At 47.4% G+C, this 27,792-nt stretch overlaps 2 protein-coding genes across 5 annotated transcripts; both read right to left on the bottom strand.

Annotated features, from left to right (window-relative positions):
- Positions 1 to 731: 731 nt before the first annotated feature.
- Positions 732 to 21,312, bottom strand: LOC129137423 (nuclear pore complex-interacting protein family member B8-like). Of its 3 annotated transcripts, XM_054669190.2 has the most exons (8): positions 21,221 to 21,312; positions 20,911 to 20,997; positions 11,075 to 11,257; positions 7,336 to 7,435; positions 7,028 to 7,172; positions 2,883 to 2,943; positions 2,738 to 2,773; positions 732 to 1,387 (listed from the first exon to the last, which is right to left on the bottom strand). In XM_054669190.2, the coding sequence occupies exons 1-8, from the start codon at positions 21,275 to 21,277 to the stop codon at positions 797 to 799; spliced, it is 1,260 nt and encodes a 419-aa protein (XP_054525165.1). In that variant the 5' UTR covers positions 21,278 to 21,312; the 3' UTR covers positions 732 to 796. The 3 variants fall into 3 exon arrangements, with proteins under 3 accessions (XP_054525165.1, XP_063653032.1, XP_063653033.1); XM_063796962.1 differs by lacking the exons at positions 732 to 1,387; positions 20,911 to 20,997; positions 21,221 to 21,312 and adding exons at positions 14,788 to 14,881; positions 15,439 to 15,577 and having other exon boundaries at positions 2,171 to 2,773; XM_063796963.1 differs by lacking the exons at positions 732 to 1,387; positions 2,883 to 2,943 and having other exon boundaries at positions 2,697 to 2,773.
- Positions 20,661 to 23,149, bottom strand: LOC134808749 (uncharacterized). 2 transcript variants are annotated; one of them, XR_010152329.1, is made up of 3 exons: positions 22,581 to 23,149; positions 21,310 to 21,407; positions 20,661 to 21,068 (listed from the first exon to the last, which is right to left on the bottom strand). XR_010152329.1 is itself a non-coding variant. In XM_063796984.1 (2 exons), exon 1 carries the CDS (start codon positions 23,049 to 23,051, stop codon positions 22,626 to 22,628), a length of 426 nt encoding a protein of 141 aa, XP_063653054.1. In that variant the 5' UTR covers positions 23,052 to 23,149; the 3' UTR covers positions 21,244 to 21,309; positions 22,581 to 22,625. The 2 variants fall into 2 exon arrangements, 1 of the variants encoding a protein (XP_063653054.1); XM_063796984.1 differs by lacking the exons at positions 20,661 to 21,068; positions 21,310 to 21,407 and adding an exon at positions 21,244 to 21,309.
- Between the last annotated feature and the right edge of the window lie 4,643 nt (positions 23,150 to 27,792).

Here is a 27,792-nt window from a genome sequence, read left to right as displayed (position 1 = left end):
GCCTCCTGGGTTCAAGCGATTCTCATGCCTCAGCCTCCCAAGTGGCTGGGACTACAGGCATGCACCATCACGCCCAGCTAATTTTTGTATGTTTTTCAGTAGAGGTGGGGTTTCACCAAGTTGGCCGGGCTGGTCTCAAACTCCCCACCTCAAGTGCTCTGCCCGCCTTGGCCTCCCAAAGTGCTGGGATTACAGGCATGAGTCGTGGTGTCTGGCCCTAATGTGAGTGATCTTTAACAATGAGGACTTGAAAAAGAAAACCCTGAAGAAACCTACTTCTTTGATGTCTGGACGACAAGGAAGAAGATAGAAATGGCATCAGATAATAAACAGTGTAAATGTTTATCAGAAAGGGGCTGGTGGTCGGGACCAGTAGGAGGATCGCTTGAGTCCAGGAGTGCATCTCCACAAAAATGTTAAAGGATTTTTTAACATTGGCCAGGCGTGGTGGCACACATCTGTGATCCCAGCTACTTGGGAGGCTGAGGCAGGAGGATTGCTTGAAGCCCAGGAGGTTGAGGCTGCAGTGAGCTGTGATCGAGCCACTGCACTCCTGCCTGGGTGACAGAGCAAAACCCAGTCTCAAAAATAATAATAATAATAATAATATTTTACATAACCAAACACTTCTAAAGATTAAAAAAAAAACCCTACAATTAATTAAAAACCTCAGGTCCCTCAGGCAATCATACCAGATATTGAAACAAAGCAATAACATAAGGACTGCAGTATTTATTTTATTTTTATATTATTTATTTATTCTTTGTTAGTTTGTTTTTGGAGTGTGGGTTTTGTTTTATTTTTTGATTTTTTTCTTTTTTTCGACCCACGGATTTATTCTTATTGCCCAGGCTTGAGTGCAATGGCGTGTTCTCAGCTTACTCAACCTCCGCCTCTTGGGGTTCAGTGATTGTTCCACCTCATCCACCCTCCACCTCTTGGGTTTGGGTGGTTTTTCCGCCTCGGCCTCCTGAGTAGCTAAGGGAGGAGTCTTGAGATTATCATCCACTGAGGCTGGAAGAGGAGAGGGTGGAAGAGGGATAAGGAGACACTCGTTCAGATTATCATCCACTGAGGGTGGAAGAGGAGAGGGTGGAAGAGGGATAAGGAGACACTCGTTCAGATTATCATCCACTGAGGGTGGAAGAGGAGAGGGTGGAAGTGGAGCAAGAGGACACTCCTTGATATTATCATCCACTGAGGGTGGAAGGGGACGATGGAGACATTCGGGAGGTGTCTTGAGGCTCAGGGAGTTATCCGTTATAGAACGTTGTTGAGTCGGAGGAGGTGGCTGGTGGCCCATCCTGTTTTTTAAAGTTTCAGCTGTGAGGTAGGGCCAGTGGGGCAATCCTGAAGAATGACGATGCTCCGCTGCCGCCATTCTGACCTGTAGGGCCGAAGAAGGGAATGTTTTCACACATATTCATTTGATGGACAAAATTACCGCCACCAACAGGGTCTGCACCTTCTGTTGCTGGTGATAGATTTTTGCACCTTTCCATCCTCCAGGTTTCAAAATAGCAGTATCAGTGTCATAATATCACCCTTCCACTGAGTACTGCCGACAGCTGGGGAGTAAAGAAAAGTCATTGGGACACACTGTTGTCTCCACATGCCACTGTGTCTGTCTGCAAACGTAGGCAGGCTGGGGTCCTGCCCCAGGGAAGACAGAGTCATAACAGAGTAATAAAGAAGCATGTTTGAGACACAGGAGTGTCTATGTCCATCCTCATTCCTCCCTCACAGCCATCACCAGAGCATGTTTCTTGCACCAGGTCAACAGACAGTAAGAGAGGCATGAAAAGCCCATTGTCCACACATGTTGCAGCTTCCTTTTGGAGAATGTTTTCCAGGCCTTTTATGTTCTGTCTCTGATTCTCAGAACTCTGCAAGGTCAGTGTGACCACCCTGCTCCAAATCTAAGAAAACAGAGGTTTCCAGAGGAACGAGAAATTGTGCCCAGGGTCACACAGCTTGCAAGAGGCAGAGTGGAAGTTGATTCCAGCTCTGCCTGCAGGACCCTCTCACTTCCCCTCTGTTTCCCTTCTTGACAAAGGATCTTCTTCACTCTGGAGGTGCCACCCATGAGAACAAAGAGCTCTGGAGAGATGTGGATTCCTGAAGAGCTGCAGGGGAACTGGGAGAGGGTTTTCTGAAAGAACAATCTTACCTCAAGAAGTCAGTTAGGCATGGCTGTAATATTTCTTTTCACTCCCAGGTAATACCAAATTGTAAGTGCACTAGGACATAAAGAATACTTTTGTCCATGGAAAAATGAGGTGGGAATTCTAAACAAAGCAAGTTTTAAAACTGTGTTTCACTTCAAGTGTACAAGTCCCGTCACGTGTAATCATAGGACTCGGCAGCTTTTGAAGGTACAGAGGCCACACAAGAACCAGCTTAGCTGAGCATCATTTAAGGCCTGCATTTGGAATTGTCCCTGTGGGTAATAAGTTACATTCACTCTTCACTAATTAACAGTCAGGGCCCATTTGCTATTACAAATATGGAACCTCTGACACTTTGAATATTAGATCAGGGGCCCCACTGGGTGGGGATGAAGGTGTTTTTGCACAACATGGTTACCAACAGGGATGGGACTGTGATGCTTGTAGGCAGCCTTTCTCTCTGCCATCTCCCTCTGCAGGGCTTGAGCACAGAGCTGTAGGGAGAAAAATGTATCCATGTCCTGACCTGGCAGACTATGTTCAAAAGCAAGGAAAACAAACAAACTTACCCAGTTGCAAAGAGGCTTTCTTGCAGAAGGGGGGATCTGAAAAAGCCAACACATGAGAAATTGAATGTTGAGAGAGTCTAAGAGCCGTGGCATCATCTGCATCAGCACTGAACTATCCTGCAACTGCGGGGAGGAAGCTCCTTACTTTGCGTTTGTGGTAGTCCTCTGCCCGCCGCCGCAACTCTTGTGCACGTTGAAACATTTTCCTATGGATTACAATCACTTTCATCAGATAAAGCACCACTTTCAGGATGATTTTAAATAATCTGCCATATTTCTGTTATCCTCACAACTGTACCCTTACACAATCTATCTCTACCTAGAAAATGTATTTCAGATGGCTATAAGAGTACAGTCTGAGCCGGTCGCGGTGGCTGACGCCTGTAGTCCCAGCACTCTGGGAGGGCGAGGCGGATGGATCACGAGGTCAGGAGATTGAGACCATCCTGGCTAATACGGTGAAACCCCATCACTACTAAAAATACCAAAGATTAGCCGGGCGTGGTGGCAGGCACCTGTAATCCCAGCTACTCGGGAGGCTGAGGCAGGGGAATCACTTGAACCTGGGAGGCGGAGGTTGCAGTGAGCCAAGATCACGTCATTGCACTCCAGCCTGGGTGACACAGCCAGACTCCATCTCAGAAAAACAAAAACAAAAAAACTGTACGGTCTGATCCAAACTGTTGCTATATTGATTCCTCCTCTTGCTTACTGCCTGCTGACTTCTGAGATGATAGTTTCCTTCCCCATTCTCAGTATATCCCTAATTCATCCTTCATTGAGCATCTTTTATCATAAAGCTGTATTCTCTTTGTATTAATATCCTTACCGTGTTTCACAGGGCAGAAACAGCTGGGCTTATAAACAGGCATAGTCCTTTTGAAGGATGTGGTTGATCCTACAACAACACACTTTCCTAAGGATGACAACAACTCACCCCACCCCTAGAATGGCTGGTATGAACCGAGTTTCCACACAGTCTAGCTGGCAATGGGGTCAGGAGACGTTTTGCTACTTCACATCTTTTGGTCACTGGTAAATATTAAGGTACTTTGTTTTCTGTTTTGTGAACTCTCTCTCTCTCTCACGATATGTCTTCTGACCATTTGTTTCTATTTCTGCATTTACTGGGTCTAAACACTGTACAAAGGTTAAAAACAACACTCCAATGGGCGTTTCCCAAGAGGGTGGGGTTCAGTTTCTGAACTCACTTGTAGGTGTGTATTTCTTTCATATCCAATTTCCCATTTTCCTCTGCCTCTGATACCTGCCTCTCCTTTTCTGCGTGCTCACATTCTTTCATGCTTAGTTTCCTCAGATTAGAAGGGAGAGAAATGCACACACATGATCCACCAGCCCGTGTGGGATTCCCTCTGCCCTTCTGGCATCTGAAGGCTGTGATTCAAAGATCCCCCCTGCAACCTTCCCAGAAATGAACCAACTGATTCTCACAACCAAAGGGAGAATTGACACCTCCCATTGAGGGACAAAAAAAAGTCACACTCTGGCCTGCTGGCAAGTCACCTGTCATTTCCAGCTCATCTTCATAGTTCCATAGTTAGTCCTATTCTTTAGTAAATATAAAGACTATTAAAAGCTTCTATGAGGTGCACTATGTGTGTCTCTGGGGTCAGTCTTGTGCTTGACACAGCGAAAGCTCATTTTAGTTCAGTGTGAAAAACCAGACCTCACCAATTCATCACAACTAACTCCATCGGAAGCAGAGGATTGCTCCTCATCTGACTCCTCCTGTGTGAGACCTGATTCTCAGTCAGAGGCTGATGCCGGAACTGAGACCATCAGCCATAGAGAGATCCTTCCAGAATATGGTGTCATTAACCCCGCAGTTCACTACTGCACTTTGCCATGATTCAGGACTGGAACTCTTGTCATCGACTTTAAAGATCCTGGTTGAGAGAAAAGGCAATCTGAATGCTGGGCGCATCTATTGAATTAGAAATGGTCGGAATGGCTCCTAAGTCAGGGTGTTATGTCCTGAAAATAGGTGACAATGGCAAACCATCCACCCTGGTGTTGACTGACTTTAACAAGGTTCAGTTCACAGAGATTGAGGGCAGAAAAAGGAAATGGCCTAAAAAGGGTAAGTTTGCTGTGTTGCCCTCACACCACTTGATTCATGGTCCTGATCCTAAGGATCTCACCTGATACTTGGTTTTATAGGAAGGATGTGTAAAATTCCCAGAACGCTAGGAAACAGGGACAAAAACACTTCAAAGAGAAAGTTAATGAACTTGTTTCTGACCACAGGGCATCCTTCAGCACATGCTGTCTGGAGTGGCCTCCAACAAGGAGTGTGTGGTGAGGTGCTGAGAATGCAATGGGAGCAGGGTCCTGTCCCCACGCTAAAGAAGCTCACAGTTTAATGCAAATGAGAAGCCAGTGAGGACATCACTACTCCTGCTGTGCACTTGGGAACTAGAAACACAAAACCTGACTCTGGAGGGAAGCTAAGGAAGCATTCTACTCTTGAGTTGACATAAGTGCATCTGAAGCTTCTGATCTCCGATGAGAACAATGGGGGACACCAAACAGAATATAAAACTCATGATTGAATACATCAAATTGCTAACATGGCAGTAAACAGACATGAGGTGAAGATGGAGAAGAAGGAAACCCAGGACGAAAGTCAGCCTCGCATTTGGAACCCATTTCCCTGAGTTTCATTGCTGAATTCCAGAAGGAACTACTGAGATGCAAAGAAGCACAGCAGCTTTTGCACACATGCATGGGATTAGATGGAAAACAAGTGGATTGAGGGTCTGCCAATGAAAGCGACCCATACTGAAGTCCACTGGCTCTGGTTGAGACCCAGAAGAGTCATGCATCAGAATAAAGGTGGACAGAGAATACCCTGGCCTTTGTAGGGACTGAGCCTGCACCGATGACCTCAATTGCCGCCTGTATGGAGGACCCCTGACCATCCCCCAGAAGTAGACTCCCATCTCTTCTGCAGCAAGATAACATGCTACTAGGCCTCAATTCATTGCTAAATATTTTTTAACAACTATCTCACATTTAACAAAAAAAGATCAGTCATATGGCAGCAAAATACAATGTAATATGACCAAAACATGAAAGACTGTGAAAATGAATCTGGAGGTGACCCAAGCATTGAATTCAACAATCCAGGCTGGGTGCGGTGGCTCACACTGGGAGGCTGAGGTAGGCAGATCACCTGAGGTCAGGAGTTCAAGACTAGCCTGGCCAACATGGTGAACCCCTGTCTCTACTAAAAATACAAAAATCGGGCCGGGCACGGTGGCTCACGCCTGTAATCCCAGCACATTGGGAGGCCGAGGTGTGCGGATCATGATATCAGGAGTTCTAGACCAGCTTGGCCAATATGGTGAAACCCCGCCTCTACTAAAAATACAAAAATTATCCGGGCATGGTGGCATATGCCTGTAGTCCCAGCTACTCAAGAGGCTGAGGGATAAGAATCGCTTGAACCTGGGAGGTGGAGGTTGCAGTGAGCCAAGATCATGCCACTGCACTCTAGCCTGGGTGACAGAGTGAGACTCTGTCTCAAAAAAAAAAAAAAAAAAAAAAAAAAAAAAAATTGGCCAAATGTGCTGGCACACACCTGTAATCCAAGCTACTCAGGAAGCTGAGGCAGAATTGCTTCAAACTGGGAGCAGAGGTTGCAGTGAGCCAAGATTGCACCATAGCACTCCAGCCTGGGCGACAGAGCGAGACTCTATCTCAAAATTAAAAAAAAAAAAAAAAGGCTGGCTGTGGTGGCTCACGCCTCTAATCCCAGCACTTTGGGAGGCTGAGGCAGGTGGATTACCTGAGGTCAGAAGTTCGAGACCAGCCTGGACAACATGGTGAAACCCCATCTCTAGTAAAAATACAAAAATTAGCTGGGCGTGGTGGTGGACACCTGTAATCCCAGCTACTTGGGAGGCTGAGGCAGGAGAATTGCTTGAACCCAAAAGGCAGTGAGCCGAGATTTTGCCATTGCACTACAGCCTGGGCAACAACAGCAAAGCTCCATCTCAGGAAAAAAAAAAAAAAAAAAAAGACAGAGAAAGGAAAACCAATGCCAGTACTAGCAACTCCTCTTCCCCCGAAAAAATGACAAACAAGAATGTAGGAAGGGAAAGGAATTATACAGCTTAAACTAATGAAGCAGAAAGGACAAACTCAATTTTGAACCCACTGAATGTGCCACAAATATTGTAGAAAATATTCTCAAGGACTTTACAGTTGTCTACTTTGATTGGCACATGGTTCATACAACAGTATTTGTGTCAAGGCACATCTTACTGTTTTCTGGCGGTCTTCCTCTTTCCATTGATTTTGTCATGATGGTTGATTTTCGTTGTCACCTTCCTCTTACGGATTTTAGCTCTAAATTTTCTTTCCACATTTCTCCATGGAGTAATGACGTCTTTCAGGCCAATTTTATTTCCTGGAAAGGAAGAAACTCTTTTCTTTGTGTGCATACAAATGGACCTCAGCCCTTGGTGAGAGTGAGGAGAAGAGAAGGTGAGAAACCTGAGGGCAAGAAGCTGTTCTTTCCCTTTCCAGGGCAAACTCATTTCCACACTATGGGGACTCCAACAGAGCCATACCTTCCTGTCTACGTCGGTTGGACCTCCAGGCTCTCTGCTGTACATCCGTGGATCCATCATGTCCATTTCGAGAACAGAAGATAGTCTTCAGGAAAGACACCTAGGAAATAATAATATAAAAATGACGGCTGGGCACGGTGGCTCATGCGTATAATCCTAGTACTTTGGGAGGCCAAGGCAGGTGGATCACGGGGTCAGGAGTTCAAGACCAGCCTGGCCAAGATGGTGAAACCCCGTCTCAACTAAAAATACAAAAATTAGCTGGGCATGGCAGCGGGCGCCCGTAATCCGAGCTACTCGGGAGGCTGAGGCAGAGAACCGTTTGAAGCTGGGAGGCGGAGGTTGCAGTGAGCCGAGATCACACCACTGCACTCCAGCCTCAGCGACAGAATGAGACTCTGTCACAAACACACACACACACACACACACACACACACACCAGAATGACATGAGGCTGGCACGGTGGCTCACTCCTGTAATCCCAGCACTTTGGGAGGCCGAGGCAGGCGGATCACCTGAGGTCGGGAGTTTGAGACCAGCCTCACCAACATGGAGAAATGCTGTCTCTGCTAAAAATACAAAATTAGCCAGGCATGGTGGTGCATGCCTGTAATCCCAGCTATTCGGGAGGCTGAGGCAGGAGAATCACTTGAACCCAGCAGGAAAAGGTTGTGGTGAGCTGAGATTGTGCCATTGCACTCCAACCTGGGCAACAAAATTGAAACTCTGTCTCAAAAAAAAAAAAAAAAAAAAAAAAAATAGGCCAGGTGCGGTAGCTCACGCCTGTAATCCCAGCACTTTGGGAGGCTGAGGCGGGTGAATCACAAGGTCAAGAGATGGAGACCATCCCGGGCAACATGGTGAAACCCCATCTCTACTAAAAATACAAAAATTAGCTGAGCATGGTGATGCACGCCTGTAGTCCCAGCTACTCGGGAGGCTGAGGCAGGAGAACTGCTTGAACCCAGGAGGCAGAGGTTGCAGTGAGCCAAGATCCCACCACTGCACTCCAGCCTGGTGACAGAGTGAGACTCCGTCTCAAAAAAAAAAAAAAAAAAAAAAATGACATGAATATACTTCACACAACTGAACTGTACACTTCAACATGGTTAGATGGTTATTATCATCTTATAAGTATTTTACCACAGGTTAACATGTTTCACAACTTGAAAAGGAAGTAATTACCTTCAGCTCTCTGAGTTCTAGAATTTGTAACATTTCACCCCCTGCTCCTTCCTGATCTGCACTGGAGCATCTTCCTTCTGTCCCTGCTCTACTCAGAGTTCACTTTCTTTCCCTCACATCAGCTTCATTGAGGCTGGTTTGAACTTAACGCAAAACGTTCTCACTAATGACTGAATTCCCACCAAGATTTCCATATTATCACAGTATGCTTTTAATCTTCTAAGATATTAAATATTTGTTCTCATCATAGCGAAAATGCAATGCAAATCCCATCTCAGATGTGGGTCAGATACCTATGAATCTCCTGAGGTAGTCATTGAAATGACTTTTTTCTTGAGATGGAGTGTCACTCTCAACCATGCTGAAGTGCAGTGGCGCTACCTTGGCTCACGGCAACCTCCACCTCCCAGATTCAAGCGATTCTTGTGCCTCGGCCTCCCAAGTAGCTGGGATTACAGGTGCCTGCTACCATGCCTGGCTAATTTTTGTCTTTTCAGTAGAGATGGGGTTTCACCATGTTGGCCCATCTGGTCTTGAACTCCTGACCTCAAGTGATCCACCTGCCTCAGCCTCCCAAAGTGCTGGGATTACAGGCATGAGCCACCACACCTGGCCTGAAATAGTATCTTTCAAATTCTTTGTAGAATTTGTTTTTTCCTGATTTCTGCACATAGGATAAAAAAAAAAAAAATCATGTACTAGGATTTTGAGAGAAGCAATGGGTAATCTAAAAAGATGAAAAGAGCAACCACGTCAATCCCACAACTACTGCTAGATTTCATAGGAAAGGTAGCTGGCCCAGTTTGGAGCTAGGAGAAATGTTAAACACATGAAGAAATGACAAGCAAAGAAATGCCATCACGCATGAATGCTTCATGGCACCCATGATGTCCCTGCTTAGGAGGTAATGGCATAGATGACTAGATGACAAGGACAAAGATGAGAGGTGCGAAGTTGTCCAAGTCCAACAGCTCAACTGAACTTTCCTAAATGGAATTGTTAAAAAGTGGTAAATTTAACAACTTCCCCTGGCTCACGTGGTGGCTCACGCTTGTAATGCCAGCACTTTGGGAGGCTGAGGCGGGTGGATCATTTGAGGTTGGGTTTTGAGACTAGCCTGGCCAACATGGTAAAACCCCGACTCTACTAAAAATACAAAAATTAGCTGGGCATGGTGGTGGGCACCTGTAATCCCAGCTACTTGAGAGGCTGAGGCAGGGGAATCGCTTGAAGCCAGGAGGTGGAGGTTGCAGTGAGCCGAGATCACACCATTATACTCCAGCCTGGGCAACAGAGGGAGACTCATCTCGGGGGTGAGAAAAGAAAAAAAAAAAAAAAAAAAAAAAGCTTCCTCCAATTTATACCGAAAATTCTCTGTTCAGGACTAAGTGGCATAGAGAATGTTAAATGTGCCTAGATATCTTCATAACTCATATATTTTCTGTTTTCTACATATCTTGAAAGGCAGTGCCAAATGACGTGTAATTATCTAGGTGGTTAAACTGAAACATACTTCCTCTTCCCTTGAATATAAAAAAGCATTGTGGTATTAGTACTTTTATCTTGGATCATTGTTCAGAAGGAGGTTCAGCCCCCAGACGACCACATTTTTACTGTCATGAATGGCAAGACAAAATGTAGAGCTCAACTTCCCCAAAGGAGAAAAGGCTCAAAAGACAAATTATGGCACAACTTAGCAGCCAAATTCTTACCAAGTACAGACTTTTGACATACTGATCTCTCTCCAGTTGCAAGTGGGAACATGCACTTTGAATGATGTCATTCAAAATTACCCTGCCCAGACACACTTTTCATTGATTCTCTTGGAGGGCAGTTCTAAGAGATTCTCTGGGGCTTTCTCTGCATCATGAGACGCAGTGCAGTTCTGCCCTTCACCTTCCGGCAGTTTGTCACCTCGTCCCTATGACCTCAGAGGAACTTTGTCTCAGGCCAATTGTTTGTTCCTTGGCCTCTTTCATTTCCCCTAAAAATCATTTGCTGCCCCTCTAAATGGCCTACATCTCCATCTATCTCCCTCTCCCCTCAGAAGAGGGTGCTCTTTAAGCATCAACCATCCGGCCCTTCTAGCAGTCTCATTTTTCAGCTGGTTCCCATGTTTATGCCTGTTCTAGGTTTTTCTTTTCCTGTTAAGCTGTCTGTTGTCAGCTCATTTCTGCAGTGAATCTTCAGAGAGGAGATTGGAAGCTTTCCTTCCACCCATACAATAGAACTATAAAGCAGAAGAGTTTAGAAAGAATTTCCTATTTAAGTGACGAAACCTCATACTCCATTTGTGATAAATAGCACAAAGGTTAAAAAAACTTATTTTTGACCAAAAGCTCTGTTGACATTCTATTAAACAAACACCGACCTATTTAATTTTCATAATGTAAATGGCAGACATTTTCATAATTCTTATGCTAATAAATCATTTCCCTGATTGTTTGGGTAAAACCACATATTCATAATGAAGTCCAGAAATGTGAATTGTTTTATATAATTTATTCTTATTTGTGATTATAAGTATACCTCTACAGAAAGTTAGTATACTCACACAAAGGTAATTTGTGCAGAAGAGAATGGTAAATGTGTAAGGTCTCAGAAACTCAATAATGATAATTATCAAATTATCCAATTTTTGTGGAGATGGGGTTTTGCCATGTTGGCCAGGGTGGTCTCGAACTCCTCCACAAAAGTCAGTCTCACGATGACGATAGACAGCCAGAGTATTGATAACCTGGAATAATAATAGTTGAAATAATGAAAAGGTCAATGACACCGACAATATTTCACTCAGAAAGAATCATCCTTAGAAACCGTCAACCTCCTCCAAAAGGTAACCACATCCCTCAGATATCACCGTGGGATTCCACTGCTACAAAAAAGAACAGAAGTTAGAAGTCTCATGTTTTTCAGATGGCTGGTAGTGTTTTTAGGCATTGCAAATGTGGGGTGCTGTCTTTCTTGGTATAAAGCAGGGATATCCAATCTTTTGACTTCCCTGCCTATATTAAAAGAAGCAAAGTTGTCTTGAGCCACACATAACATACACTAACACTAACAATAGCTGATGATCTAAAAAAAAAATTCTTTTTTTTTTTTTTTTTTGGAGACAGAGTTCCGCTCCACTCAGTCGCCCAGGCTGGAGTGCAGTGGTGCAATCTCGGCTCACTGCAACCTCCAGCTCCTGGGCTCAAGCCATTCTCCTCCCTCAGCCTCCCGAGTAGCTGAGATTACAGGTCTCTGCCACCATGCCCGACTAATTTTTGTATTTTTAGTAGAGATGAGGTTTCACCATGTTGGCCAGTCTGGCCTTGAACTCCTGACAGGCGATCTGCCTGCCTCGGCCTCCCAAAGTGCTGGGATTACAGGTGTGAGCCACCGTGCCCAGCCATTTGTTTTTGTTTTTGTTTTTGTTTTGGTGTTTTGTTTTTGAGATGGGGTCTCACTCTGTCACCCACGCTGGAGTGCAGTGGCGTGCTCTCGGCTCACTGCAACCTCTGCCTCTCAGGTTCAAGTGATTCTCCTGCCTCAGCCTCCTGAGTAGCTGGGAGTACAGGTGCCTGACAATGCACTCAGCAAATTTTTGTATTTTTTGTGGAGATGGGGTTTTGCCATGTTGGCCAGGGTGGTCTCGAACTCCTGACCTCAGGTAATCTGCCCGCCTCAGCCTCCCAAAGTGCTGGGATTACAGGCATGAGCCACTGTACCTGGCCAAAATCTCCTAATGTTTTAAGAAAGTTTACAAATTTGTGTTGAACTGCATTCAAAACTGTCCTGGGCCACATGCAGCCCGTCACTCATGGCTAAGACAAGCTAAGTATAAAGTAATTATCTTTTCTTTTTGTTTGGAGACAAAGTCTTGCTCTGTCACCCAGGCTAGATTGCAGTGGCATGATCTCAGCTCACTGCAACCTCCACCTCCCGGGTTCAAGGGATTCTCCTGCCTCAGCTACTGAGTAACTGGGATTACAGGCGCCTGCCACCGCACTCGGCTAATTTTTGTATTTTTAGTACAAACAGGGTTTCACCATCTTGGCCAGGCTGGTCTCCAACTCCTGACCTCATGATCCACCTGCCTCGGCCTCCCAAAGTGCTGGGAATACAGGTGTGAGCCACTGCACCTGGCCAGTAGTTATCTTTTCTTTAAAGTTATTTACTTGTTTTTTAAATTGATGTATAACATTGGATGCATTTATTATATATCACATGGTAAAAGAATCCCTCTAAATAATACTTCTCTCTTGGATTATATGAATCTTTGTCATTTAAATTTCAGCATAAGTAAAAAAAAAATAATAAAATGAAGAGATTACTTCATTCACAAATAAGGATCAAATTTTAGTGCTTAAAAATTAACAAGGTGGGCCGGGCGTGGTGGCTCACGCCTGCAATCCCAGCACTTTGGGAAGCCGAGGTGGGTGGACCACGAGATCAGGAGATTGAGACCATCCTAGCTAACACGGTGAAACCTGTCTCTACTAAAATTACAAAAAATTAGCAGGGCATGGTGGCACGCCCCTATAGTTCCAGCTACTTGGGAGGCTGAGGCAGAAGAATCACTTGAACCCGGGAGGCAGAGGTTGCAGTGAGCCGAGATCGCACCACTGCAGTTCAGCCTGGGTGACAGAGCGAGACTCTGTCTCAAAAAAAAAAAAAAAAAAAAAAAAAAAAAAAAAAAAAAAAAAAACAATTACCAAGGCGGAGATCATGAAAATGGCATGAATAGTGTGGGATTTCTCTAAGATTGTTGATATTAATTCCATTAGACTCTTATGTGAGTGAAGACGAAGACTTCCCCTAAGTTCAGACAGCTTGTGATAACATTTCTACATCGATTCCTCAGGATTTAACTATATATTCTTGAAAACATCTCAATTTTAAATGTTTCTTTCAAGATGGTGAATTAAACAGAGATAGCCCTTCATCAGGTTGAACTCAGCATATGCTGTGTCTGAAATGGAAATGATGGAGTTAGAGAACCATACAACAATGGTAATGATTTCAGAAACATGGTGTTAAGCAGAACAAAGCAGACACAAAAGAGTACCTATGGCATGGCATGCATCTGTATACCTGAAATTCCAGAATAAGCAAGCTAACCTATGATAAGAAAGAGACTGGCTGGGAAGAGTGAGAGTTCACTTTCTGGGGTGACATGATAGTGTAGATCTTGGCTGGGCACGGTGGTTCACGCCTGTAATCCCAACGCCTTGGGAGGCTGAGGCGGGCGGATCACCTGAGGTCGGGAGTTCAAAACCAGCCTGACCAACATGGAGAAACCCTATCTCTACTAAAAATACAAAATTAGCTGGGAGTGGTGGCACATGTCTGTAATCCCAGCCTCTCGGGAGGCTGAGGCAGGAGAATCGCTCGAACCTGGGAAGCAGAGGTTGTGGTGAGCTGATATTGCCCCATTGCACTCCAGCCTGGGCAACAAGGGAGAAACTGTCTCAAAAAAATAAATAAATAAATAAAATAATGTAGATCTTGAAAGGGGGTTGGTTTATGCTGGTGTATGTACTTTCCAAAGTTAGTAAACTGACACTTAAGGTTATATATTTTGGCCAGGCGCGGTGGCTCACGCCTGTAATCCCAGCACTGGGAGGCTGAGGCAGGCAGATCACGAGGTCAAGAGATGGAGACCATCCTGGCGAACATGGTGAAACCCCGTCTGTACTAAAAATACAAAAATTAGCCAGGTGTGGTGGCCTACTAAAAATACAAAAATTAGCCAGGCGTTGTAATCTGAGCTACTCAGGAGGCTGAGGCAGGACAATTGCTTGAACCCCGGAAGCGGAGGTTGCAGTGAACCGAGATCTTGCCACTGCACTCCAGCCTGGGCGACAGAGTGAGACTCTGTCTAAGAAAAAAAAAAAAGAAGTCATCAAACCAGATGACACAAATCAAATGACATTTCACTTTGTTTTGGTCCATTTTGTTTGTTAGAGACAAGAGTGCAGCGGGGCCATCTCGGCTCACTGCAACGTCCAGCTCCTGGGCCCAAGCGATCCTCCCACCTCAGCCTCTCCAGTAACAGGGATAACAGGTACGCACCACCAGGCCCAACTAATCTTTTTGGGAATTTTTTGTAGAGATGGGGTTTCGCTATGATGCCCTGGCTACTCTTCAACTCCTGGACTCAAGTGATCTGCCCACCTCGGCCCCCTAAAGTGCTGGGATTACAGGCCTGAGCTGTGTAATTTCATGCCGCGTGACACAGCCCAGTAAAAAGGAAAAAACCCCGCGGGTCCAGCGTCTACTCACAGGGGTGGGATGATGGCTGATAAATCCCAGCAGGAGCCAAAAGAGGAGCCACCACCGCAGCCGCAGCCGCATGTCCTGGTCCTTTCAGGGCGCCCTGAGGCGGCCAGGACAGAGGTGGAGGTGGCTTAGGGCAGGGGGGAGGGAAGGGGACGGGGACCGGGGCCGGATCTGAGTTGGGGAGGGGGAGGGGAGGGGGAGGGGAAGGGGAGGGGAAGGGGGGAAGGGAAGGGAAAGGAGGAGAAGGGGGCTGTTGGGCACCTGGAGGAGGTGGAGGAGGAGGAGGAGAAGAAGAAAGGGGTCTGGGAAAGGATCCGGTTCAAATTAAGTTCTCAAGCGCTGGTGGAAGGTTTAGCTACAGGTCACGGAGAAGATCAGGGAAGCAACAGGACACGCGGGGCAAGGGAGCGTGAGGCTTAGAAGCAATTAGAGGGAGACAAAAAGGTTCTGCTATCCACCAAACCTTCTTCGGTCTGGGCCCTCCCTTGGCAACCCTGGGGCTTTATACTCCCTCTCCACCAATCCCTGATGACCCCGGTGGTGCCTCACAATGGACAACGCCAAGTAGCGCCCGCATCATTCCAATGACCCCTCCCCCATCTCAGTCTCCCACACTCCTCGCAAGGACAGGTCCTCTCTGGAACCTTCACAAACCTGATTTCTGGTCCTCCCCAACCAGCTCCCTGTCCCTGCTTCTGGGCGCTCCTTCCTTCCTGAGCTCCCAGGGTTCCTCAAGGTCACTTTTGGCGACAAAACATAAAAAACAAATGATGGCAGGATGGCAGGAAGAACCTCATACCCAAGCAGGGTGCCAGGTTTTACAGCCTCCGCTCAGCCATTCATATCCTAAGCAACAAAACATCAGCAGGATGCGGAAGGTCCCGATAGTAAACCATCTCCATCACATCCATGTAGCCATCCGTCCATCAACCTGTATCTCAGGAACAAATGTAGATACATTCATTTTAAGCATGCATGGTACATTTACAAAAATTAACCTGACTTATTTTGTTCCAGCAAATCTCAATATATTTGAGAGCAATCAAATCACACAGCATGTTTCTGATCATATAACTGTGCTAGAAGTCAATGATTAAAAGCTAATTCAAAATTATTATTTGCTTGGAAATTCAAAGTGCCCTTAGAAGACATAAACATAAGAAAGAATCCAAAATGAAACAAGATTGCCTTTCAACTCAATGATAAGATCGTAACATGGCAATAAAATGTCTCCCTCTGGCCTGGGAATTCCTCTTTGTGCCACAAGGTTGTGTGATCGCAAATCACCCCTAACCCACCTAGACATTTTAACATCCGAAACCGAGTGATGATGTCCTTATCTATATCATCTTACTGCCTGTGTGTGTGGACTTTAAATTCTGAACCCAAATGAGGGGGAGAAAACCAAGTTGACTTTCATGATTGACCTCTCAGGGATGTCCAAGGAATCTGTGCATTTCAAGAAACAAAGTTCATCAGCTTCTCTCCTAAGGTATTTGCCCACAATACCCAGAGGGCTTGGCAGCATCATGTGTGATGGGTGGGGAGCTCCAAGCAGGTGGGCAGGACCCAGGGGCCTGGTGACCAGGACAGACCCCCACTGTCCATCACCTTTCCTGGCCCTGTCCTCTGCTAAACTTCCCACAGGCCTTCTGCCCGATCACACAGAGTATGCCCAAACTCTCTCAGGCCTCTGGCAGCTGAAAACCACTGCTTTAAATCCCTTTACCATTTACTATGACATAAGGTTATTGTAAACAGGAAACATTCTATTGATGCTACAAATGGAAAGCCAATGCCTTTACCATAAATAGAAAAACAACCCTAAGAAGCAAGGAAAACAAAAACAAAAGAGGGGCTGGGTGTGGTGGCTCACGCCTGTAATCCCAGCACTTTGGGAGGCCGAGGTGGGCGGATCACAAGGTCAGGAGTTCCAGACCAGCCTGGCCAATATGGTGAAACCCTGTCTCTAATAAAATACAAAAATTAGCCGGGTGTGGTGGTGGGTGCCTGTAGTCCCACCTACTTGGGAGGCTGAGGCAGGAGAATAGTTTGAACCCGGGAGGCAGAGTCTGCAGTGAGCCGAGATTGCACCACTGCACTCCAGCCTAGGCGACAGAGCGAGACTCTGTCTCAAAAACAGCAACAACTACAAACAAACAAAAAATAGGGTTAACAAAAGTATGGAATTCAATTCTTTTTATATGCTGCAGCCATGTTCCGGCCCTAGATTTGGCTGGGCATGGTGGCTCACGCCTGTAATCCCAGCACTTTGGGAGGCTGAGGCAGGCGGATCACGAGGTTAGGAGTTCGAGACCAGCCTGACCAACATGGTGAAACCCCGTCTCTACTAAAAATACAAAAATTAGCCAGGCATGGTGGCACACGCCTGTAATCCCAGCTACTCAGGAGGCTGAGGCAGGACAATCCCTTGGACCCGGGAGGCGGAGGTTGCAGTGAGCCGAGATCGTACCATTGCACTCCAGCCTGGGTGACAGAATGGAATGAGATTCTGTCTGAAAAAAAAAAAAAAAAAAAAAAGAAGCCCTAGATTTCGGTTGTGTTGGTTGTAAAAGGAGAGACCAAGTAAGTGGGGGTTGAAGTCAGATTAGAGCAAAAGTGAATGGCAGAGAGTAGTATAATGTCCATGAAGGGCTGCTAGAGTCGCCGTGATCATAGCCCAAGCAGAGACAGGGAAAGGAAGATGTGAGCAGAGTTTAGGGTCTCGAACAATGGAGGTTATTCGTGCAGCCCAGGAAAGGCTCCCCAAAGCCAGGATCAACCTCCCTTGCAGGCAGTCCCTCATGGAGGCATGGCCAGGCACCTTAGATTTGAGACCAGCTATGTTGCTGCTGACCAGCTGTGTGACCCTGGGCTGGTTTCCTTCCATACAATGGGAGTGCCAACGGCTGCATGCATGCAAAGACCGTCTGAGGATAGAAGGAAGCAATCTGTTGAGCACCCATGTACCTGAGTGTCATCACCTCCCAAGGGCATCCTTCGTTCCAGAGCTGGCACCTTGGAAGGCCCTTGGTCACTGAAGGCAGTGATGATGGTAACAGCAGTAAATCATCATTTACGGCTGATGAGGGAAGGCCAGGGGTAGGGCTCCTAGGTCCTGGATAACAATGAGGGTCTGGGCACTCCTGGGGACAGCTGAGTGGTAGGACTCCTCGGTCCCCAGGGGGCAGGTCCATCTTCAGTGGCATTGGGCCTAGGCTGGGATGCTGAGTTATCCACTGGAGCATCAGCAGTACAGGCAGGCACAGAGGCAGTGGATCCATCGGAGGTGGCAGGTGTAGGATCATCTGGTGAGCAAGTAGAGTCACCAAGCCTGGCTGACCACTACCCCCACTACCCCCACTATCCCCACAGACGATGCCCTGTCCCTTGCCTCATGCTCCGGCAGGGTACAGGCTCGCACCTGGGGCCTCATGGAGCATCTCTCTAAGACCTCTGTGTCCTGGTCATTGAATGGGCACTTGAGTCACCCAGGGCCATTGGAACAAAGAGGAAGAATCAGGCCCCACGATGTTTTGGGAGAGTGTTTAGCACAGGAAAATGCACAGAATACATGCACGACATGGGGGCACTGTCAGTGTGGGAGCAATAGTTTGCAACCTCCAGCCCTAATCTGAGCACTCTCACCTGTGCAATCTGAAAGGAACAGGAGACTTGCAGGAAAAATAGTGCCTGGATTTAACTTAAAGGAACTAAAATGTTGGAATTTTTACTCTTGATATCCTTCCAAATCAACTCTCTCAATGTTCCCATCCTCAAAACTATCATATGGGGTAACTGAGGCAGTCAGAGATTTACTGACTCAATGTCACTCAGTTGATTCTGAGTTCACTGCTGATTACATCTGACCAAACTGCTTTTTCTGAAGTCTACTCCGTTTCATCATGCTGGTGATGATTTTGTGCAGCTCTGGGACAAACTCCACCTGGCTGAGGATAAAGCAAATCTGCGGTGACTTAGTCCTCCTGTCATTTCCCATCAGTTCCCCACTCTCCTCCTCTGCCCCTCCACAGTCTCCCATGCAGGCTGACACCATATGACGGCCTTAATGGAGTCCACCGAGTATTTCAGGTTCTCTCCTGGGCCACTTGAAAGTGGATGTACCCATGGGATTTGCTTTGACCCAAGAGATGTGAGTGGAAGTGAAGCATGTCACCTCGAGGCAAAAGAGTTGGGAGCCATTGAGACTGGCCACCCTCTCCTTCATCTCTTAGAGCAGCTGACAGCTCCCATATGGAGGCTGCTCCTTTATTCTCGTGGCAGGATGAGGGCATGTGGGGCACAGGGCACAGGAGAGCCATGGAGGATGTGCAGCATGGGCAGGAAAAGAGCCTTCAGTGGTGTACATTTCCATCGTTTGGGGCTGTTTCTTACCTACAGTGATACCTAGCCCATCCTAGCAGGCATGCACCATCTACCCCACGCTCTGTGATGCAGACTAGCCTGCCGTCAGAACATGAACTGGTGGTCAGACACACGTAGGTTTCAGTTCCAGCTCTGCCTCTTATTGACTGTAACCTCAGGCCTAACTTTCAGTCTCTGAGCCTCAGTTTCAACTCTGTAAAATGAGGTGGCTATACCATCTCAGGTTGCAGAGAGAATTAAATGAAATATAAGTGCATGTAGAGCATTGAACCCAGGGCCTGGCACACACAGTGAGTACTCAATGTTAGCCATGTAGCTTCATGATGCATACTGATTGTCAATATTCAGACAATCCAGTAAAGTATTACCAAAAATAAAAGTAAACTTATTTGCATATGTATTCTTTCAATCTTTATTTTTAAACAGGGTAAAACTATGCATATTCTTTCATAGCCAGTGTTTTTCTCTTCATAGTATATTGTTAAAATAATTTTATCTTGGACCGGGTGCAGTGGCTCACACCTATAGTCCCAGCACTTTGGGAGGCCACGGTGGGCAGATTACGAGGTCAGGAGTTGACACGAGCCTGGCCAATATGGTGAAACCCCATCTCTACTAAGAATACAAAAATTAGCTGGGCATGATGGTGCACACCTGTAGTCCCAGCTACTCAGAGGCTGAGGCAGAGGAATTGCTTGAACCTGGGAGATGGAGGTTGCAGTGAGCCAAGATTGTGCCACTGCACTCCAGCCTGGGCGACAGAGTGAAACTCTGTCTCTCTCTCTATATATATATGTGTGTGTGTGTGTGTGTGTGTGTGTGTGTATCTATATAAATCTCAAAAATAAAAGATCATTTTTGAGATTATCATTTTAAAAGACAAGATAATGTTCAACTTAATGACTAATTTAATTATTACTATTGGACTTTTTGTAGACTGCACAGAGCATTCAAAACAAATGAAGGAGAATAAAAAATATGTATTACATGTTGTAAAATAAATGTGATGTGGTTAATTCTTTTATTCAAAATTATAGAACATATATATGTACTATAGAATGTATTTCTTATTATGAGTCATGTTAAAAAGTAGTTTAGAAGCTGTTGATTTGAATTTCCTTTTCAAATTTTGCAGGATAATTTTTTTTTTTTTTTGACAGAGTCTCGCTCTGTCGCACAGTCTGGAGTGCAATGGCGTGATCTCGGCCCACTAAAACCTCCACCTCCTGAATCTAAGCAATTCTCCTGTCTCAGCCTCCTGAGTAGCTGGGACTACAGGCTCACACCACCATGCCCGGCTAATTTTTGTATTTTTAGTAGGGACGAGGTTTTGCCATATTGGTCAGGCTGGTCTCGAAGTCCTGGCCTCAGGTGATCCACCAGCCTCAGCCTCCCAAAATGCTGGGATTACAGGCATGAGTCACCACGCCCAGCCTAAACTTGGCAAGATAATAAATAACCTTTTTAAGTGTCGTTGGGCACTTGTCTGGTTGTTTTTCTTTAGGTTACCATGCCAGCAATGATTCCTTTTGAGTTTCTGACAGAAGATAGTGGTTTTCATCCAAATAAGTCAACTACTCTACCCCACCCCTAAGCCACTTGTATGGAAAGAAAAAGAGGAAGAAGCCAGTACTGTGACTGCGTAAGCTTCCCCCAGCATCACCCGCTATGAGATGTGTGGCAGCTGAGACCCGGGAACTGCTCAAGGGCACCAGGCCCCATCTGTCTGCACTCACTCACCTTCCTCAGGTACTCGCATGGGCATGTCACTGACTTTACGTGCTGCTGCAGCTCCTTGGTGAGCTGGCCCTGGTCATGGGACAGGAACTGTGGGGTCAGGACAATAGAGAGCTTCACCATTTGCAGAATGAGAACAGAGGCTCATGATGATTGCCAACCTATTAGATAATTTAAAAAAAAATTGTTGAATGAGTGGAAAAACAAGGTGATGTTTGAGTCTATAGTGGTCAAGGGCTTCAGAAAAGGACAGAACCAAGTTCAAATTCCTGTACTTTGAATTTCTACTTCATGCCATGCAAAATTACTTTACCCCTTTTAACCTCAGTTTTCTTCTGTGTGAAACAGGAACAATAGTTTCATTCGTCATTCAGTTTCTCTCAAGGTTTCACGAGATCATACCTATAAAACATCCAAGTCATTTAAATGTATCATCATTTCTGTCATAATTAGTGGGATCCATTTCACCATTATTGGATATACAGTTCTGTGCCTGAAACCTACAAAAAAAGAAAATGTTAAGTCTAAAAAGCATTAGTGATTTCTCATTTTTATATTATTAATTATAACCCTATTTAATCACACAAGGCCTTGTCCGTGGCAGGTGCTCAATAAACACTTGTCGAATCAATGCATGTGGGCTCTGCAGCCACACTGTTTAGATTCTATTCTGCCTCCACCACTTATCAGCTGTGTGATCTGGGTAAGATAATTCACCTCTTTATGTCTGCACTTCCCTCTCCATAAACTATATATAATGAGAATCCTTAGCTCATTCAGTTGTGGTGAGGGGTGAATGATTTGGCACACAATCCCAGCTACTCGGGAGGCTGAGGCATGAGAATCGCTTGAACCTGGGAGGCAGAGGTTGCAGTGAGCCAAAATTGTGCCACTGCACTCCAGCCTGGGCGAGACTGAGACTGTGTCTCAGAAATAAAAATAAAAATAAACAAAAATCAATGAACTAAAAACCAATTTCTAGTGGTTTCTAATAAGGAAAAAATGGTTCAAAAAACTGCCAAGCAAGATCAAGCAAAACAAAAAAATCTATTAAGATAATGTTTTTATAACTCGTATTTAAAACATTGTTGATTCATTCTTTATTTTTATTTTGAGACGGAGTCTCACTCTGTCACCCAGGCTGGAGTGCAGTGGCAGGATCTCCGCTCAGTTCAAGCGATTCTCCTGCCTCACCCTCCCGAGTAGCTGGGATTACAGGCGCCCGCCACCACGCCCAGCTAGTTTTTGTATTTGTAGCAGAGACCGGGGTTTCACCATGTTGGCCAGGCTGATCTCCAACTCTCGATTTCAGGTGATCACCCCCTGCCTGGGCCTCCCAAAGTGCTGGGATTACAGGCTTGAGCAGCCACGCCTGGCCCTTGTTTTGTTTTCTAGATTGAAGAAAGGTTTTTCTCAGAAGTTATCTAGAATTTACACCGATTTGGTAAAGCACACTTTTGTGAACAAAGGTGGGTGGAAGCGTTTGTTTTTCCTCCCTATTTGATCCTTCTAAAATTTGGAAACTATTCATAAATATTCTTATTTTCATGTACATATGTTCTCTTTATAAGCAGGCTACAATCAGAAAGATTGGTTATATTATCAAGGCTTTGACTGAAACATCCTATTTAAGAACATGCAGAAAATTCCTGGCTTTGAGTTTGCAGCCTTACGTTACAGTCAGGGGGAAACTGTCACTCCCCGCAGGCCTGAGAACCTTAGAGCTTTTCGGGGAGCAACTTGGCAAGGGGGGGTCCCAGCAGCTGCTCGCGGGCAGGAACCATGGGGCACAGCCCCGGGCGACCCTCGGGCCGGCGGGGGCCTTCCGCTTCCTGGCGTCTTTCTTCCCCGCCCCGCCGGCTGCTGGGGAAGCGGCGGGCGCCCAGTGCCTGGAGGTCGCTCCCTCGCCTCCTCTGGCTGCGGGAAAGGAGAGGCGGCGGCGGCCGGAGCAGGGTGGGCGGCCTGAGTCGAGAGCCCGGCCGGCCCCCGCGAGGAATATGGCGACCTGCGGCGACCGGAGCAGCAGCGGCGTCAGTTGCTGCACCGCCGACTTCTCGGAGCAGCGAAAGCGACTCGCGAGAAGATGCCGCCAAGTGGAACCCGGGCCCTGCGGCCCTGGGAGGGGGCAGCAGCGACACAGCCATGAAGCCCCGGGCGGGGCGCTGGGCGCCAACGAGCGCCACGGCAACCTCCAGACGGCGCCACAGCAACCTCTAGGCAGTGCCCACACCAGCCTACAGGTGGCGCGCCTCGCACTGCACCTGCCGCGGCCGCCCCAGGGTGTGAACTGCGCTGTCAGCAGGGCCGCGCTGACCCGGGCGGCCCAGGCCCGCAGCAGCCGAGGAGCCCAGGGGCACTGCCCGGGGTGACGAGAAGGAGAAGACGGTGCCCCAGAAAAAGGCAAGAGCTCAGAGCTCGGGTCCCCGTGCCAGGAATGGCCAGGAGCAGAAGATGGAGAGGTGGAGATGGAGATGGAGAAGCAGCAGGTGGGAAGGAGCGGCGCTCCACCGGTGGGGTCAACATGCGCTGGCTGAGCTTAGAGTATGAAGAGGATGAAGCAAGGCAGAAAGAGCGGAAATGAGAAGGTGCAATGACACAATGGAGCACAATGCAGAATCCAGCCCTAGGACTCCAATAAAGGCTGCGTTTAATTCCAACTCACACCCTCCCACCCCTAATCAGAGAGGATCACGGGAGAGAGAGGACCCGAGGAACACTGGAACCTGAAGGACAGGAATCTGAGGCCAAGTCTGATTGCTGGAAATTGTGGGAATCAGGAAAGGAGAAACTGAGGCAGAATGGGGGGATGGAGGGTGGTGGTGGGGGGCAGTGAGCTGGGTTAGGAAGGATTAGAAATCAGAACCTTAGGAAGGATCCAGAAAGGAACTGTCCTTAAGAAGGTGCATGCTGCGGCTGGGTACTGTGGCTCACGCCTGTAATCCCAGCACCTTGGGAGGCCGAGGCGGGCAGATCACCTGAGGTCAGGAGTTCGAGACCAGCCTGGCCAACATGGCGAAACCCCATCTCTACTAAAAATACAAAAATTAGCCAGGAGTGGTGGTGTGCACCCGTAATCCCAGCTACTTGGGAGGCTGAGGCAGGGAGAATTGCTTGAACCTGGGAGGTGGGAGTTGCAGTGAGCTGAGATCATGCCACTCCATTGCAGCCTGGGCAACAAGAATGAGATTCTGTTTCAAAAAAAAAAAAAAAAAAAAAAAGAAGAAGGTGCATGCTGGGGATGAAGGAATGGGTTCTAAGACTCAGGGAGTGAGGGAAGGGGAGGGACAGGGGTTGGGGGTGCAGTGGGGTGCTAATGCAGCACCCAAACAGAAGAAGACTGGAGGAAAGCAGGGCCCTTCTCCTCCAACTCCAGCTGCTCCTCTGAGTCCCAGGCCACCTGCTCCTGTGTCTGCCGACCTACTGGCCTGTCTCTGAATCCTGCTGGAATGCCATTCCTCCTGATGTCTGCCCTGCCTCAGACCTTTCACTAACACCACCACCCCTACTGCCCAGGGCCCACCACCCCCACTGCCCCCGACCATAGCCTGCCCCTATCCCAGAAGCCCCTGCTTCCAGCCACATGCCCTAGGTGACCTAAAGGGGACCTGGACATGCAGGGGAAGAGGGTGCTCTTCTGGTTCCTCCTGCTTAGGTATCCCAGTCTCGCAATCATGAGTGTGAGTAAATGTTGGATATGACACAGATTCTATTTCTCAAGCTGTTTCACACTGTGGTTTACCTAACAGTGTTTTGTGGGGTCATCGATGGGGATTTGGTTCTCCCTGCAGACCAAGGACCTCAGCGCAGATTTCTTGAGCAGCCTAGAGAGGCTCTGGCCTCACCTGGCCACATCAAGTTCTGGGTCCTGCCTGCCCTGCTTGGCCCAAACACAGCAAGGGTGACAGGAGGGAAACGGGAAAATGGTGACTTTATAATATTGGAAAGGAAGGATTTCATGGCCCAGTGGAACACAACAGAGAACCCAGAAATAAATCCAGGCATTTACAGCCAGCTCATTCTGCACCGAGGCACCAAAAACATACCATGGGGAAACAGATGGTGTCTTCAATAAGTGGTGCTGGGAAAATGAGATATATCTATGTGTGAAGAATAAAACTAGACCCCTGTGCTTCACCACATATAAAAATCAAATCAAAATTAATTAAAAACTTATATGTAAGAAACTACAGGCTGGGCACTGTGGCTCACACCTGTAATCCCAGCCCAGGCCGAGGCGGGAGGATTGCCCGAGCTCAGGCGTTCAAGACCAGCCTGGCCAACATGGCGAAACCCCGTCTCTACTAAAAATACAAAAATTAGCCAGGCGTGGTAGCGCACACTTGTAATCCCAGCTACTAGGGAGGGAGGCGGAAGAATTGCTTGAACCCAAGGGGTGGAGGTTGCAGTGAGCTGGGATTGCGCCACTGCACTCCAGCCTGGGTGACAGAGTGAGACTCCATCTCAAAAGAAAAAAAGAAAAGAAAAGAAAAGAAAAGAAACTACGAAAATATTAGTAGAAAACATTGGGGAAATGCTTTATAACACTTGTCTAGGCAAAGATTTCTTGAGTAAGACTTCAAAAACACAGACAACCAAAGCAAAAATTGATAAATAGAATTACATCAAGCTAAAAAGCTTCTGCACAGAAAAAAAATTTGTTTAATGAAAATTAAAAATAAACAAAGTAGACCAGGCACGGTAGCTCATGCCTGTAATCCCAGCACTTTGGGAGGCCAAGGCGGGCAGATCACTTGAAGTCAGGAGTTCTAGACCAGCCTGGCCAACATAGTGAAACCCTGTCTCTACTAAAATACAAATAATTAGCTGGGGATGGTGGTGGGTGCCTGTAATCCCCAGCTACTAGGGAGGCTGAGGCAGGAGAACTGCTTGAACCCGGGAAGCGAAGGTTGCAGTGAGCCGAGATTGTGCCACTGCACTCCAACCTGGGCCACAGAGTGAGACTCCGTCTAAAATAAATAAAAAAACAAAGTGAAGAGACAACCCACAGAATGGGAGAAAATTTTTGCAAACTATTCATCCATCAAAGGATTAATACCCAGAACATATAAGAACTCAAAAACAAAAATCCCAAATAATCCCATTAAAAAATGGACAACAGCCACGGCGGGCCGGGCCAGCAGGTCCATGCCTCGCCTGGGGCCCAGGCCCGCTGCCCCGAGCGCGACGCCCAGCCCGGACCGCATGGACTCGGCCTCGCCCGGTGCTGCCCGCGGCCTCGCCTGGTGCTGCCCGCGGCTTGGACCCACAGGACTCTCCGCGCTCGCGCTTCTGGTCCAACTTGTGACCCTCACCAAGGGCCAGGCTGGCCCGGGGCGGGGCGTCATCCAGACCAAAGCCCTGTCATTGCGCTGCCCCGGCCGCCAGCCCCTCAAGAAGCTATAGACGAGACGTAGGTAGCCGTAGTCGGACTGACTACACTGGCCAGGGAGCAGTCCCCTCCGAGCCCCCAGCCGTCCCCCCTCATCGCCCTGCGCCCACCCCCATCGCCCCTGCCCCCGGCGGCGGCCTCGCGTGCGAGGGGGCTCCCTTCACCTCGGTGCCTCAGTTTCCCCAGCTGTAAGATAGGGACAGGGCGACCCAGTGGTGGAGAGGAGCCGGCTGTGGAGCCCTGCCCGCCCCCTGCCCTCTAGGTAGCCGGCCATCTGATGAGGATTGTTATTCTAAGTGCAATACTTGGCCCTCCGGCTTCCCGCTGCTCCCACCGCGCTCACGCAATAACCTGCCCAGCCGCCGTCCACGCGCGTCCCGCGGTGACCTCCCGGAGCAGTGCCCCGGCTCCCTCCAGCACCTGCGCCGAGGGGCGGGCCGTCCTGGCTGCGCAGGGCGCGTGGGCGAGGCTGCAAAGCCTGGAGTCCCGCCGCCGTGATTAATGTACTGACGAACCGAGGCAGCAGCGCCCCCATCACGACCCCCACGCCCCACTAACCCCCACGCCCCCACTCCGCGCAATAAACGACAGCATTGGCACACACACACAAAAAAAGGCAAAAGATCTCAATGGCTATTTTCCAACAGAAGACATACAAGTGGCCAACGGGTATATGCAAACTTAACATCACTAATCATCACAGAAGTGCACATCAAAACCCAGTAAAATTTCATCTAACCTCAACTAAAATGGCGACTATCAAAAAGTCAGAAAACAACAAATGCTGACAAGGACGCAGAGAAACAGCAGCACTCAAACACTCTTGGTGGGAATGTTTTTTGTTTGTTTGTTTGTTTTGAGACAGAGTCTCTCTCTCTGTCGCCCAGGCTGGAGTAGTGCAACGGCGCGGATCTCGGCTCACTGCAACCTCCGCCTCCCGGGTTCCAGCATTCTCCTGCCTCAGCCTCCCGAGTAGCTGGGACTACAGGCGTTTGCCACCACGCCCAGCTGTTTTTTGTGTTTTTAGTAGAGATGGGGTTTCACCATTTTGGCCAGGATGTTTTTGATATCTTGACCTCGTTATTCTCCCGCCTCAGCCTCCCAAAGAGCTGGGATTACCAGCGTGAGCCACCACGCCTGGCCGGTGGGAATGTAAAATAGCTTATCCACTACGGAAAACTGCATGGAGGGTCCTCAATAAGCTAAAAATAGAACTACTGTATAATTCGGCAATCACACTGCTGGGTATAAGTCCACAAGAAAGAAACTCAGTATCTCAAAGACACATCTGCACTCCTATGTTTATTGCAGCACTATTCAAAACAGCCAAAATACAAAATCAACCTAAGTATCCATCAACAGATGAATGGACAAAGAAAATGTGGTACATATACACAAAAAGAAAGGATTTGTGAATATACTAAAAGCCATTGAATTGTATGCCTTAAATGGGGAAGTTGTATGCTACGTGAATTCTATTTCAATAAAGTTGTTTT

The sequence above is a fragment of the Pan troglodytes genome, chromosome 18 (genome assembly GCF_028858775.2).
Source record: "Pan troglodytes isolate AG18354 chromosome 18, NHGRI_mPanTro3-v2.0_pri, whole genome shotgun sequence".
Lineage (NCBI taxonomy): Eukaryota > Metazoa > Chordata > Mammalia > Primates > Hominidae > Pan > Pan troglodytes.
The sequence above is the reverse complement of the archived record's forward strand: the minus strand, read 5'-3'. Positions and strand labels throughout refer to the sequence as shown.